The following is a 13,451-nucleotide window of genomic DNA, read 5'->3' as shown; positions in this document are numbered from 1 at the left end:
TCCAATACTGACTTGATTTGCAGGATTTATACAATAATTTGAAATAAAATCTCAGGACAATTAAGAAAATTGGGTCCCATTTTGTAATTGTTTTTTAAAATACTCTTTGTTCTTTAAATTAAAAAATAGAAAACATCTTTCACAATAAATAAAAAAGGGAAAATAAAAGTCTGTTTGATCATATTTTATGAAACTTGTTTTTGTTTTTTGTTCTTTAAACTTAAAACCAGTTTTTGAAAACAAGTTTTAAAAAACATAGTGAAACGGGTATTATGTTTTTATTTTATTTTTGAAAATTGGTGAAAACAACTACTATTTATTATCTAGATTATTTTCTTCATTTCACTTTATTTTTAAAAATTATTTTAAAAAAATAATGGTAAAAAATGTTAAAATTTTTAAAAATAGAAAAATGTTTTTAAATCATACGATCAAATAGACTTTAATTTTATATTGTTATTTTTTAAAAAAAATATTTTTTATTTATTTTCATTTGTTTTAGAGGAGGATTTTAAAAAATAATTATATAAATAATGATTAAAATAAAACATTTCATGTAAAGGGTTATTTTAAAAATATAAAAAACATATTAATAACATTTTAGTCTTTCAAACAATCTTTTGTTCTACAAAATATTATAAAATTAAAAAAAAATCATAAAAAGTGTTTTACATAAGTGTTTTTTAAAACACTTATCAAAGAAAACCTTGGTATCATTGTTAGGAAGTGTCTCAAATTCCTAATTAGTATAGATTCCTTTTTGTAAAGAATATTATATAAAATATTTCTAGGTTGATATATTATTGTAATATTAGACTTCCTTATAGAATAAGGAAGGTTGTTGGAAATATCTCTATAAATATTCTAGGTCATGAGGGGAAAAAGTTATGAGATGGAGATGGGCCTGTAGAGACTATACAAGGTGGATAGAGATGTGAGGAAGAATGGGAGGCACCCGGTGGAGCGAGATGACTCGTAGTAAGATATGAATACAAGGAGTGGGGAAACATGGGATGTTTCGGGAACCCAATAGTTGTATCTGGTTCTATCCTCTGTAATATTCTCTATTGTATAGTGGAATCATTATCTCTCATCCGTGGACGTAGGCATGGTTGGCCAAACCACGTTAAAACCTCGTGTACCGTATGTGTGATTGTTTTATCTTTGTATTCTTGAACTAACATTGTTGGCATCAAAGCTTTCGTTGGCACTACAACTGGTATCAGAGCTTAGGTTGAAGATTTCTGGAAGAGCAAAAGATCACAAAGCACACAAGATGAAAACAAAAGGAATTTTCACTGAAGGTGGAGTCGATTGCTCTCTCGTGGTGATATGATACAAAAAGGTTTGTGTCATGGAGAGATTGAAGATTAACTTCATGGAATTTGGTCCAAGGTGGAGATTGTTAGGAAGTGTCCTAAATTCCTAATTAGTATAGATTCCTTTTTGTAAAGAATATTATATAGAATATTTCTAAGTTGATATATTATTGTAATATTAGACTTCCTTATAAAATAAGGAAGGTTGTTGAAAATATCTCTATAAATATTCTAGGTCATGAGGGGAAAAAGTTATGAGATGGAGATGGGCCTGTAGAGACTATACAAGGTGGATAGAGATGTGAGGAAGAACGGGAGGTACCCAGTGGAGCGAGATGACTCGTAGTAAGGTATGGATACAAGGAGTGGGGAAACATGGGATGTTTCGGGAACCCAATAGTTGTATCTGGTTCTGTCCTCTGTAATATTCTCTATTGTATAGTGGAATCATTATCTCTCATCCGTGGACGTAGGCATGGTTGGCCGAATCACGTTAAAACCTCGTGTACCTTATGTGTGATTGTTTTATCTTTGTGTTCTTGAACTAACATTGTTGGCATCAAAGCTTTCGTTGGCACTACAACTGGTATTAGAGCCTAGGGTTAGGTTTGAGTGGGAGCAATGGCAGAAGAAGCAGGAAAGGCGTCTGGAATAGAAAAGTTTGATGGCACTACAACTGGTGTCAGAGCTTGGGTTAAAGATTTTTGGAAGAGCAAAAGATCACAAAGCACACAAGATGAAAACAAAAGGAATTTTCACTGAAGGTGGAGTCGACTGCTCTCTCGTGGTGATATGATACAAAAAGGTTTGTGTCATGGAGAGATTGAAGATTAACTTCATGGAATTTGGTCCAAGGTGGAGATTGTTAGGAAGTGTCCCAAATTCCTAATTAGTATAGATTCCTTTTTGTAAAGAATATTATATAGAATATTTCTAGGTTGATATATTATTGTAATATTAGACTTCCTTATAGAATAAGGAAGGTTGTTGGAAATATCTATATAAATATTCTAGGTCATGAGGGGAAAAAGTTATGAGATGGAGATGTGCCTGTAGAGATTATACAAAGTGGATAGAGATGTGAGGAAGAACGGGAGGTACCCAGTGGAGCGAGATGGCTCGTAGTAAGGTATGGATACAAGGAGTGGGGAAGCATGGGATGTTTCGGGAACCCAATAGTTGTATCTGGTTCCGTCCTCTGTAATATTCTCTATTGTATAGTGGAATCATTATCTCTCATCCGTGGACGTAGGCATGGTTGGCCGAACCACGTTAAAACCTCGTGTACCTTATGTGTGATTGTTTTATCTTTGTGTTCTTGAACTAACATTGTTGGCATCAAAGCTTTCGTTGGCACTGCAACTGGTATCAGAGTCTAGGGTTAGGTTTGAGTGGGAGCAATGGCAGAAGAAGCAGGAAAGGCGTCTGGAATAGAAAAGTTTGATGGCACTACAACTGGTATCAGAGCTTGGGTTAAAGATTTCTAGAAGAGCAAAAGATCACAAAGCATACAAGATGAAAACAAAAGGAATTTTCACTGAAGGTGGAGTCGACTGCTCTCTCGTGGTGATATGATACAAAAAGGTTTGTGTCATGGAGAGATTGAAGATTAACTTCATGGAATTTGGTCCAAGGTGGAGATTGTTAGGAAGTGTCCCAAATTCCTAATTAGTATAGATTCCTTTTTGTAAAGAATATTATATAGAATATTTCTAGGTTGATATATTATTGTAATATTAGACTTCCTTATAGAATAAGGAAGGTTGTTGAAAATATCTCTATAAATATTCTAGGTCATGAGGGGAAAAAGTTATGAGATGGAGATGTGCCTGTAGAGATTATACAAGGTGGATAGAGATATGAGGAAGAACGGGAGGTACCCAGTGGAGCGAGATGACTCGTAGTAAGGTATGGATACAAGGAGTGGGGAAACATGGGATGTTTCGGGAACCCAATAGTTGTATCTGGTTCTGTCTTCTGTAATATTCTCTATTGTATAGTGGAATCATTATCTCTCATCCGTGGACGTAGGCATGGTTGGCCGAACCACGTTAAAACCTCGTGTACCTTATGTGTGATTGTTTTATCTTTGTGTTCTTGAACTAACATTGTTGGCATCAAAGCTTTCGTTGGCACTACAACTGGTATCAGAGCCTAGGGTTAGGTTTGAGTGGGAGCAATGGCAGAAGAAGCAGGAAAGGCATATGGAATAGAAAAGTTTGATGGCACTACAACTGGTATCAGAGCTTGGGTTAAAGATTTCTGGAAGAGCAAAAGATCACAAAACACACAAGATGAAAACAAAAGGAATTTTCACTGAAGGTGGAGTCGACTGCTCTCTCGTGGTGATATGATACAAAAAGGTTTGTGTTATGGAGAGATTGAAGATTAACTTCATGGAATTTGGTCAAAGGTGGAGATTGTTAGGAAGTGTCTCAAATTCCTAATTAGTATAGATTCATTTTTGTAAAGAATATTATATAGAATATTTCTAGGTTGATATATTATTGTAGTATTAGACTTCCTTATAGAATAAGGAAGGTTATTGGAAATATCTTTATAAATATTCTAGGTCATGAGGGGAAAAAGTTATGAGATGGAGATGGGTCTATAAAGACTATACAAGGTGAATAGAGATGTGAGGAAGAATGGGAGGTACTCAGTGGAGCGAGATGACTCGTAGTAAGGTATGGATACAAGGAGTGGGGAAACATGGGATGTTTCGGGAACCCAATAGTTGTATCTGGTTCTGTCCTCTGTAATATTCTCTATTGTATAGTGGAATCATTATTTCTCATCCGTGGACGTAGGCATGGTTGGCCGAACCACGTTAAAACCTCGTGTACCTTATGTGTGATTATTTTATCTTTGTGTTCTTGAACTAACATTGTTGGCATCAAAGCTTTCGTTGGCACTACAACTGGTATCAGAGCTTGGGTTGAAAATTTCTGGAAGAGCAAAAGATCACAAAGCACACAAGATGAAAACAAAAGGAATTTTCACTGAAAGTGGAGTCGATTGCTCTCTCGTGGTGATATGATACAAAAAGGTTTGTGTCATGGAGAGATTGAAGATTAATTTCATGGAATTTGGTTCAAGGTGGAGATTGTTAGGAAGTGTCCCAAATTCCTAATTATCATTGCTAATAGTCTTGTAGAATTATCGCCCCAACATTTGATTAATTCATAAATAATAATAATAATAATAATAATAATAATAATAATTAAGAGTAGGGAAGAGAGTGACGAGTGGGATGGTAGTGAGGAGCCTGGTTGTGCCTTTGGGGATGATCTTGGCCATGGTATAACAGTAGGAAAGAGAGACGAAGGCTGTGACCCACACCATCACAAAGTTGTTGAACTCACCCTCCATTTTCTCACTGCAGAGATTTCCTCCCTTTTGTTCTGTACTACAGCTGTTAAGCCCATGAGCCCTACGGAGGCTGCTTAAGCAATATGAAAATGGGCAGGTCTCTTACGCCTTTCTGATGCCCTTGCCGACTTGACTCAGCTTCATCACTACCAGCCAAGCGCGCGCGGTCTCAATTTTATTTCGTCAACCATGTGCTAGTTTGTTCTAATGTTATTTTTCCAAAATATTTTTGGAATTTTGTTTTTATATTTGAATTGATATCTTATTCTACCATGCCCAAGTATAATTCTCTAAAAGACTTTAAGCATACATATTTGAATGAAGCTGAAGTGATACTTCGAATGAAACCACATTGTCGTTTTCGTGCGGGAGTCATCAATATAATGTCGATCGTGTGAGACAGCAGTCAAATTTAGTCAGCTTGAAATTTTGGGTTAGAGAGGGTGAAAACTGAAAAGACAGATTTTTGATCATTGTATGTTGAATTTAAAATTAATTTTTTAGAATACATTACATCAATAAATATTTTTAAATCTATTGTACTTTTTATAACGTTGAAAAGTGTTTCGTGGAAAATATCTTTCATCAATTTTATATCAATAATACAAGTTGAACAAAATTGAATTTACAATATATTTATTTTTGAGACATTTTCTATCATTTTTATATCAATCACACACATTAAAAAGAAAATTAAATTTATATTAAAAAATCCTTTTAAGATATATATTTTATTTTATAAAATTAAATTTATATTAAAAATATTTTAGAGACTTTCATAATTTTTATATTAATTATATAATAAAAAAATTGAATTTATATTAAAAATATCTCGTAGTATATTTATGCTCCATTTGGTTGCTTGAACATATTTAGTTTCTGAGACTCACGCAGCCCAAAGATAAGGACATGGAGGGAACAGAAAATTTCAGAGAGAAAATGGAGGGCGAGTTCAACAACTTCGTCATGGTATGGGTCTTGGTCTTCGTCTCTTTTTCCTACTGTTACACCATGGCCAAGATCATCCCCAGTGGCAGAGCCAGGCTCCTCACTATCATCCCAGTTATGGCTCTCTTCTTGTTCCTTCCTCTCAGACTCAATACTCTGCATCTGTGCGGCACATTTGCTTTCTTCATTGCCTGGTTGGCCAACTTCAAGCTTCTCCTTTTTGCCTTCGGCGAAGGCCCTTTAGCATCCGACCCATCAATCTCCCTCCTCCGTTTCGCAGCCCTGGCTTCTCTACCAATCAAAATCCAGCAAAATCCACCTCCCAATGGCCCTTACAGAGAGAACCCATCTCTTGAAAAGCCCAAAAAGGGACAGAAGTCACCTCTGGTTTCTACTGTAAAGGGTGTGGTTTTGGCCGTGGTGATCGTTGCGGCTCACTTCAGCGAGGATATGCATCCAATTGTTTCATTATTCCTCCTGATCTTCCAAATGTACTTGAGCTTGGAATTCATTCTAGCATTAGTTGCAACCCTCCCTCGAGTTCTTCTGGGCATGGAGCTCGCTCCACAGTTCAATGAACCCTACCTCTCCACCTCCCTCCAAGACTTCTGGGGAAGACGATGGAACATCATGGCTTCCAGTATCCTGCGCCCCACCGTGTACTTACCCACCCTCCACGTCTCGGCGCGCCTCTTCGGCCGGAAGTGGGCCCCAATTCCTGCGGTCATGGCAACATTCATTGTGTCGGCGGTGATGCACGAGCTGATATTCTACTACATGGGGAGGACGGCGCCCACCTGGCACATCAGCTTCTTCTTTGTCCTCCACGGCCTCTGTTTGACGGTCGAGCTCGCTCTGAAGAAGGTTCTCGGCGGAATTCTGGTCCTTCCGGCATTTGTCTCTGGTCCGTTGACGGTCGCCTTCGTGGTGTCAACTGGCTTCTGGCTCTTCTTCCCTCAGCTCCTCCGCCTTAAGGCCGACGTGAGAGCGATTGAGGAGTACGCCGCTTTTGTCGCGTTTCTCAAGGATATTGGTCGGGCTTTGACATTCAACCTTATCAGAGGTTATCAAAGTGCCACGTATGAATCTTTTGTTCATGATTATCCTTGACATGTATGCTCATCAGTCGGTTCTCCTAGACCACACAACAAACTAATGGTGGACCTCCGTCGTGTACATTACGTACAAGCCTTAATGACTTGTCTTTTTCATTATAATTTTTTGACAAAATATTGATATTATTTTGTTTTTCACCATTTTATGCATCATAGAAAATAAAAAGAAAATACCCATAATAATTCGTATCATTCCATTTTATCAAATTGGCTAATAATGAACTCCCATACATGTAATTAAATCATTAAGTTCTTTTTAATAATAATAATAATAAAAGCAAGCATTCCCCACCCACCACTCCATTTTTTTTTTCCTTTTTCGCTTTTTTAATATGTCCTTTTCCTTTTGAGTTTTAATATATGATTTTTTTTTTAAATTTATATTTATTTAATATAAAAAATATAAAGAAATGCTTCTTAAAAAAAATTGTAATGATATTTTCTATATTTTTAACCATCAATGGACCAAATAAAAAAAAATAAGATAATTAAAATTAATTAATTTATTAAAATATTATTTAATAATTTTGTTTACATGAATATCTACATGTATACGTATGTATATATATATATATATATATATATGTTAAAAGATGTCAGAGTGTTTATGGTAGGCTCATTTCATCCTTGTGGTTTGTCAGAGTGTTGATTGAAACTCGAGAGAAATGGAAAAATCTTGAAATGTCGACAAAAGATTTGAAGATTGTCTAAATGTCGACAAAAAAATCACCAAAAGACAACCAAGGGGTGTCTATTCTCCATTTGTGACTACAAATATTTCGTGATTTTTTAAACCTTGGTTAGGGTTAAGTTTAAGGGTATACGGCAAGAACAACAACAAATTTGGTATGCTTTTTATGTAGTATGTTCAAAAAGGAAAGAAAAATGTTTACCCTAAAAACAATAAAAATTATTGATTTTTCTATTTAAATTTAACTATTACTATTTTGAGGTCTATTGTAAAGCCAAATTCAATGCTATGAGTTGAAATAAATGTTGAAAAGACAGAAGTTCAAAAGTTACAATACAATGGATGAAGACCCATTTGAGAGACTTTTCCAAAATCAAAAGTCGATGTAAAAGCACCTTTTAGTTGTGTTTGGAGGGAAAGAAAATTCAAAGTAGCTTTTTTCTTGTTTCATGTGCTAGACAAGAATTAATCACCAGAAAGGACCGCCTATTGTAATGCTTTCCAGTCAAAACAGCTTACAAGACCAAATCTATTAATGATGTTACCTTTTTATAATCCAATGTATGGCCAAAACAATTTCAAAGATTAGAATTTGAACGGAAATATGTTACCTTTTTATTTTTGGGTTTTTTTTTATTAAAAAGGTTTTTGAAAACCTAAATTTTAAAATTTGACTTTCTACCCTTTTCAAACTTTATCCGGATAAAAATGTATTCATTGTAAAAACAACTTTTTTTAAAAAAATCTATTTATAAATACTTGAAATGGTAAATGGTATTTATGTAAAAAAAAAAAAAAAAAAAGAGAGATACTTTTCAAGAAAAAACATGGAAAAAGTTAGATTCATGATTTAAGGTATATATATATATATATATATATATATATTATAATATATTCTTATAAATATTTTTTATTTTTTAACCATAAAATTAATTATAATAAAAATCTTTATTTTAAAAAATGAATATATAAAAAAGTGATAAAAAAAATATGTTAACATATCTCATATAGAAAAAATATATAAAAAAAAGAGATAATATATTTTACACTATATCATATTTGATTGAATATATGATAAAATAAGTTATGAGATAATTTATTATATCTGTTCACCAACCAAACATGAGATAAAATATAATATCATATCTTTTATTCAATCCTATAGTATATGAGACCTTTAATTGCATAATTCTCTAAAGCTCGAGGCAAGGTAGGAATGTTTTTGGGTTAAGCAAAGACTTCAAAGTCAATTCAAGCTAACTTCTAAACTAACCAAATCGTATTAAACTTCATCGATAAGGGGATGTTGCTTGCTTCACCGGGTCTATGAGGTCAATGTAGATCAACAAGTAGACATTTCCTAAGTAGGTCCATACTACTGGAGTTGCTAAAATGGAAGAAGAAAATATGTTACTTGTCAATCACAATGAATGAATGAGGGAAACTTGGGCTTGCCCAATCTATCAGATTCGTTAATCATATTGAGCTAATCGAAGCACTGATCAGTCACTCACATCCGAAGCCTATATATATATATTTTTGCAAAAAATTATATCCCATACATGTATCAATATTTTTATTTATTTAATTTTCAACATGTTGATATGAAAATTGATGTGAAAAAACTAGCTAATAATATTTTTTTTTCCATATCCAATTACCCTCTATCAATATAAGTATAATAATAAAATTAAGATATATTTTTCTTAATATTATGTATACTTTGGGGCATAGTGGATGATTTATAAATATTCAAGTCTCTCAAATGATCAAGTATTAAATGGTGAGTTGCATGAAATTCAAAATTATAAATTAATTTAGAAGTTCAAATTATGAAAATTTTTATAACATTATGAAAGAAGTACAAGAGAAGAAACAATTAATAAAAGAAAGTAAAAATTAAATTTAAAGTTAAAAAATGATTTTTGCTTCAAACTCATTTTACTTAATTTTTTTATTTTATATAAAAATTAACCAATTTGAAAATTTATAAATTTTTAATCAATTTTAATTATTTGTAAATATTTTTCATTCAAAGTATTTTTGTAATAAATATATATGAAAAATTAATTAGTATTTGAATGTAAATAAAATATTAATTTTTAATAATGTTTTTAATAATATTGTGGACCCCATATTTCGACTCATGCGTTTTCCACTCGATGACGAACTCGATTTTATTTTAAAATGATTTTATTTATTAGAAAATGACTTGGAGTCGTAACTTATTTTTGTTTTATTTTTAAAGGGTAAACAAAATAAAAAAGAAAATCTTAAGTGTGACTCCTTATTTTGGAAAAGGTGGTCAGTGAAAAAATCGGATCAGGTTCAGGAGTCAGGTTACTTATCAGGAAGGTACGGTGAATACCGTAACACCTTTCTAAGTCTTTAAAGTCGGGTCTCTACTAATAAAATGAAACTAACATGACAATCAATAAGAAAATTAATGGATACTCAAATCAATCATGCACATATGAGAATCAGAACATGCATATAGAATGATCAGAATAGAAGTGAATATGTACTTGAACGATGAACCCTAATGCGCTATCAAGAAATGAAATCAGTGCACAAATAACGGACATGAAACATAGCTCACATGCCACTAAATCGAGTACGAAGTCATCATAAGTCATAATTCAATCAAACGGATTTTCAAAGGAAACATCCAATAATGTAGGGCCCCCACCAAAGCCTGTTTTATTCTTGCATGAATTAATTCTATAGATTCCATCACTTGGAATTACGGAATTTAATTCACACTTATTTTTAAAACATTTTAAAAAATGATGGAAGTTATTGAAAATTGCATGCCGAAGAAAATGGCAGCAAAGCATTATTAAAAATGTGATTTTTAGGACCCGAAGACTCTAAGGATGAAAACTAGGAGAGTTGGGATCATTTAAGAAACTAAAGTCCTGAAAATTATTTGAGGAAAAGAGATTTGAGGAAAAAAAAATAATAAAAATTTCAAGAACAAAGGCAATGAGATAGAGGATGGAATACGACCCAAAGATTGCCATGCAAACTCAGGTCATGAAAGTGGGCCCAGAATGTAAATGCTAAGGATGGGTATAAAGCAACCAAATGAGAATGAATGAGCGCGATATATCTCCCAAGAGGACTTTATGAGCAGTGTCATTCATCTCTATCCAGCTGTATATAAGAGCTTTCAACACCCATTATCTCACATTCCAGGCCTGCGCTTTGCAGCATCATGAATCTTGCTTTCCTCCATAGCTTTCCAATGACAGTGGAGGCTTTTCATCTTGACTGGCTTGATAAATGGGGTAGGATGGTGGATAAAAATATGCATAGGCATTTTGGCTAGGAACTTTTGTCGGGAGTTCAATTAATTCTAGCAAGCTGAAATGTGACTCACACTCTGAAACATCAGCTGAAGAAGACCAAATAATCTTAAAATCAACTGATTCTGATTTATGATCATCTAAAGTCATTTTAGCTGAAGATAATGGATGAACTGCTGATGCTCCTTCAATGTAAAAGTAGTTAATCCCTTATGAAATATTGTTTATATCTGTAAAAGGAATATCAAGGGCAGATAACGGGCTATTAACCACATCTAAAATTCTAAGACATGACCTCCCATTCTGCTTGTAGCTACAAACAATTGACTCTTTCTGCCCACCACTTTGAAGAAATTCATGAGAGCTAATGCACAAAAAAACATATAGTGGTCTTGAAAATTTAGCATCCAAGGCATAGACTGCCACCACTTTATTGCTGGATTCAATCCATCTGTAGAGATTCCAAAACCCACTTTTCCAAAAGCGTAGGGTCACAACCAGCAGCACAAATGCGTTTGCAAATATTTCCATTATCTGAAATATAGCCAACCCAAAACTTTGCTTTATCCCAAGGCATGTTAGGGTGATTCCACTCAATCCTTGCAATTCGTTCTCCTTTAGAATCCACACGAGGGAAGGCATAGAAATCACTGCCACCAACTAATACTTTGGGTTCTTGGATATTATTGTCGCTAAGGTCTATCGCCATGATTGTTGTGCTAGGATTTATACTGCTTTCACGACAATCTTCCCTCACAGTGACATAACGGTCAAATCATGAATCAAATACTCCATCAACATAACGAACTGCCTACTTCCCATAATCTGGAGTGATTGATACAGGAAAATGATCTCCAGACGAAATCGATTGCTTGTATAGCCTTTTGATCTAAAAAATCTTGACGTTCAAAGCAAACACAGATGCTTCATCCTTCCCGTTAAAAACAGTCTTCACTTTCTAAAGAGTGGCTTCCATGCCAGCTTTAACGGCAACGCGAAGACGAACGAAAGTGGCATCACCGGAGACACTGAGACTCTTATGCTTGTCGATGTCACACTTGTAGCAGTTCATGCATAATAGCTTCGGATCCGTTTAAGAGATTATGGCCTGCATGCAAAGGTGTTTTTGTAAATGCTGAACAAGAGGAGTGAACATTGCTTTTATTCCGAGAATCTGTGCGAATACGCCGAGACTAGCCAACTCAACCCAATTCAACACAAAGAAAATGATGATTTGTTTTAAATCCAAAACTCATCTCTCTATCAACCAACAACTGCGCATGAAATGCATGTGGTGTAGAGAGAGAAAGGTGGTGATATGCATGGGGGCATAGAAGGTGACCATGGGTGTACGACTCTCATAAGTGTGAGTAAGGAATGGGTATGGGTAGCATGATGGATGGAGAGAAATAGAGCGTCGTGATCAACCCAATTCCACTCTTGTTTTGTGAGAATGGATTAAGCAACTGAGGAATGGCCTTCTTGTCTGAGTTGAACACGATAAGACTGTGAATTGGATATTTCAATTTGCTTGTTCCAAATCTTGAATCAAAAGTAACCAAACTGCCATTACCAAAACGAATCATCTGTTGCAACTGCTGTTGAGGCCTTGCGTCCTAGTGATCCACGTAGCTGCCAAATGGACGCACGCTTTCAACCAATATTGAGTTCTGGTTCAGTTGTCCCTGCAAAAGATGTCCGGACAGGGTGTCCGGACACACCCTCCGATGGTTTTGTCAGCCATGGATAGAGAGATTAATCAGTTGGCTTTTTCCTAGGTATAGCAAGCTTACCTTCCTCCTTGTGTGAAGGTTCAAATGACAGAAGCTCTGCCTCAATCTTTAATGATAGGAAGACTTTTTGGCTCGTCATGATGCCTCTAGGTGGTGGCAGGGCCATCATCACCTTACGGGCGGCTGTCAGAGATCGTGGGAAGTGACTTGTCATCATTCCTGTCTTTTCGCTCTGCAGGCGGCGGAATGTGGGCTGTGGCAGACTGTTGGAATGACGTAGTAAGACATGTTTTACTTTAGTCAATGATCCAGACAAACATATCCGGATAGGATATGGCGATCGTCTGGATGTGATGTTTGCGAGTGTCGTGTGCCTCTCCCTGAGGGAGTCCGGATATGAGGAGCGCGCCACGTGTCATCAGGGGGAGGGGTCCCTACAATGCCCCCTTTTTAACTTGCCCATTTTGCCCGGGCAAAATGGGCGGGTTAAAAATGATTGTTTTTGAAACTGAGGTTTACTTTTTTCGCTTATTAGGCCACGTGGTGCGCGGGGGCGAAGAGAAAGAAGAACATTTATGATGAGTCGCCGTCTCTGAGAATTCCCAGGCAGCGTGTCTTTTCAATAATGGCGCAGCTGAGCGTGTCTTTTTACTAGGCAGAGTCTCTCACTCTTGCATTTTTTCTTCTGCATTTTCTGTTGGTAGTGTTTTCTCTTCAGCCTTCTGCGTATCCTCGTCTGTGAGTGAGGTTCTAGGGTTTCTGCTAGCAATACTCGTGTCGTGATGGTGACTGCACCGTGGATTTCATCTCCATTTCGCCAGTTTACACTCGGTACGTTCTTTATTCCTGCCTCCTACTCGTTGTGTTTGCTTTGTGGTTGTTTCTGGCTTGTTTGGGTAAGCTACTTGTGACTGGGGGTCAGTACTGGTTTTTAGGGCTTTTTCGGGGGGTTTTGATTGTGTTTT

The 13,451-nt window shown here is 35.4% G+C and overlaps 1 protein-coding gene across 1 annotated transcript; it reads left to right on the top strand.

Moving 5' to 3' along the window:
• The first annotated feature begins 5,582 nt into the window (after positions 1–5,582).
• LOC117923461 (acyl-CoA--sterol O-acyltransferase 1-like) lies at positions 5,583–6,895 on the top strand. The gene has a single exon (XM_034841752.1). It carries the CDS (start codon positions 5,601–5,603, stop codon positions 6,747–6,749), a length of 1,149 nt encoding a protein of 382 aa, XP_034697643.1. The 5' UTR covers positions 5,583–5,600; the 3' UTR covers positions 6,750–6,895.
• Positions 6,896–13,451: the final 6,556 nt, after the last annotated feature.

This window comes from Vitis riparia, chromosome 10, assembly GCF_004353265.1.
Source record: "Vitis riparia cultivar Riparia Gloire de Montpellier isolate 1030 chromosome 10, EGFV_Vit.rip_1.0, whole genome shotgun sequence".
NCBI classification, from domain to species: domain Eukaryota; kingdom Viridiplantae; phylum Streptophyta; class Magnoliopsida; order Vitales; family Vitaceae; genus Vitis; species Vitis riparia.
Note: the sequence above shows the minus strand (reverse complement) of the source record. Positions and strands in the feature narration are given on the sequence as shown.

What these genes read in the sequence shown, in the direction of transcription:
- LOC117923461 (XM_034841752.1), top strand. Translation starts at nt 5,601, where the DNA reads ATGGAGGGAACAGAAAATTTCAGAGAGAAAATGGAGGGCGAGTTCAAC.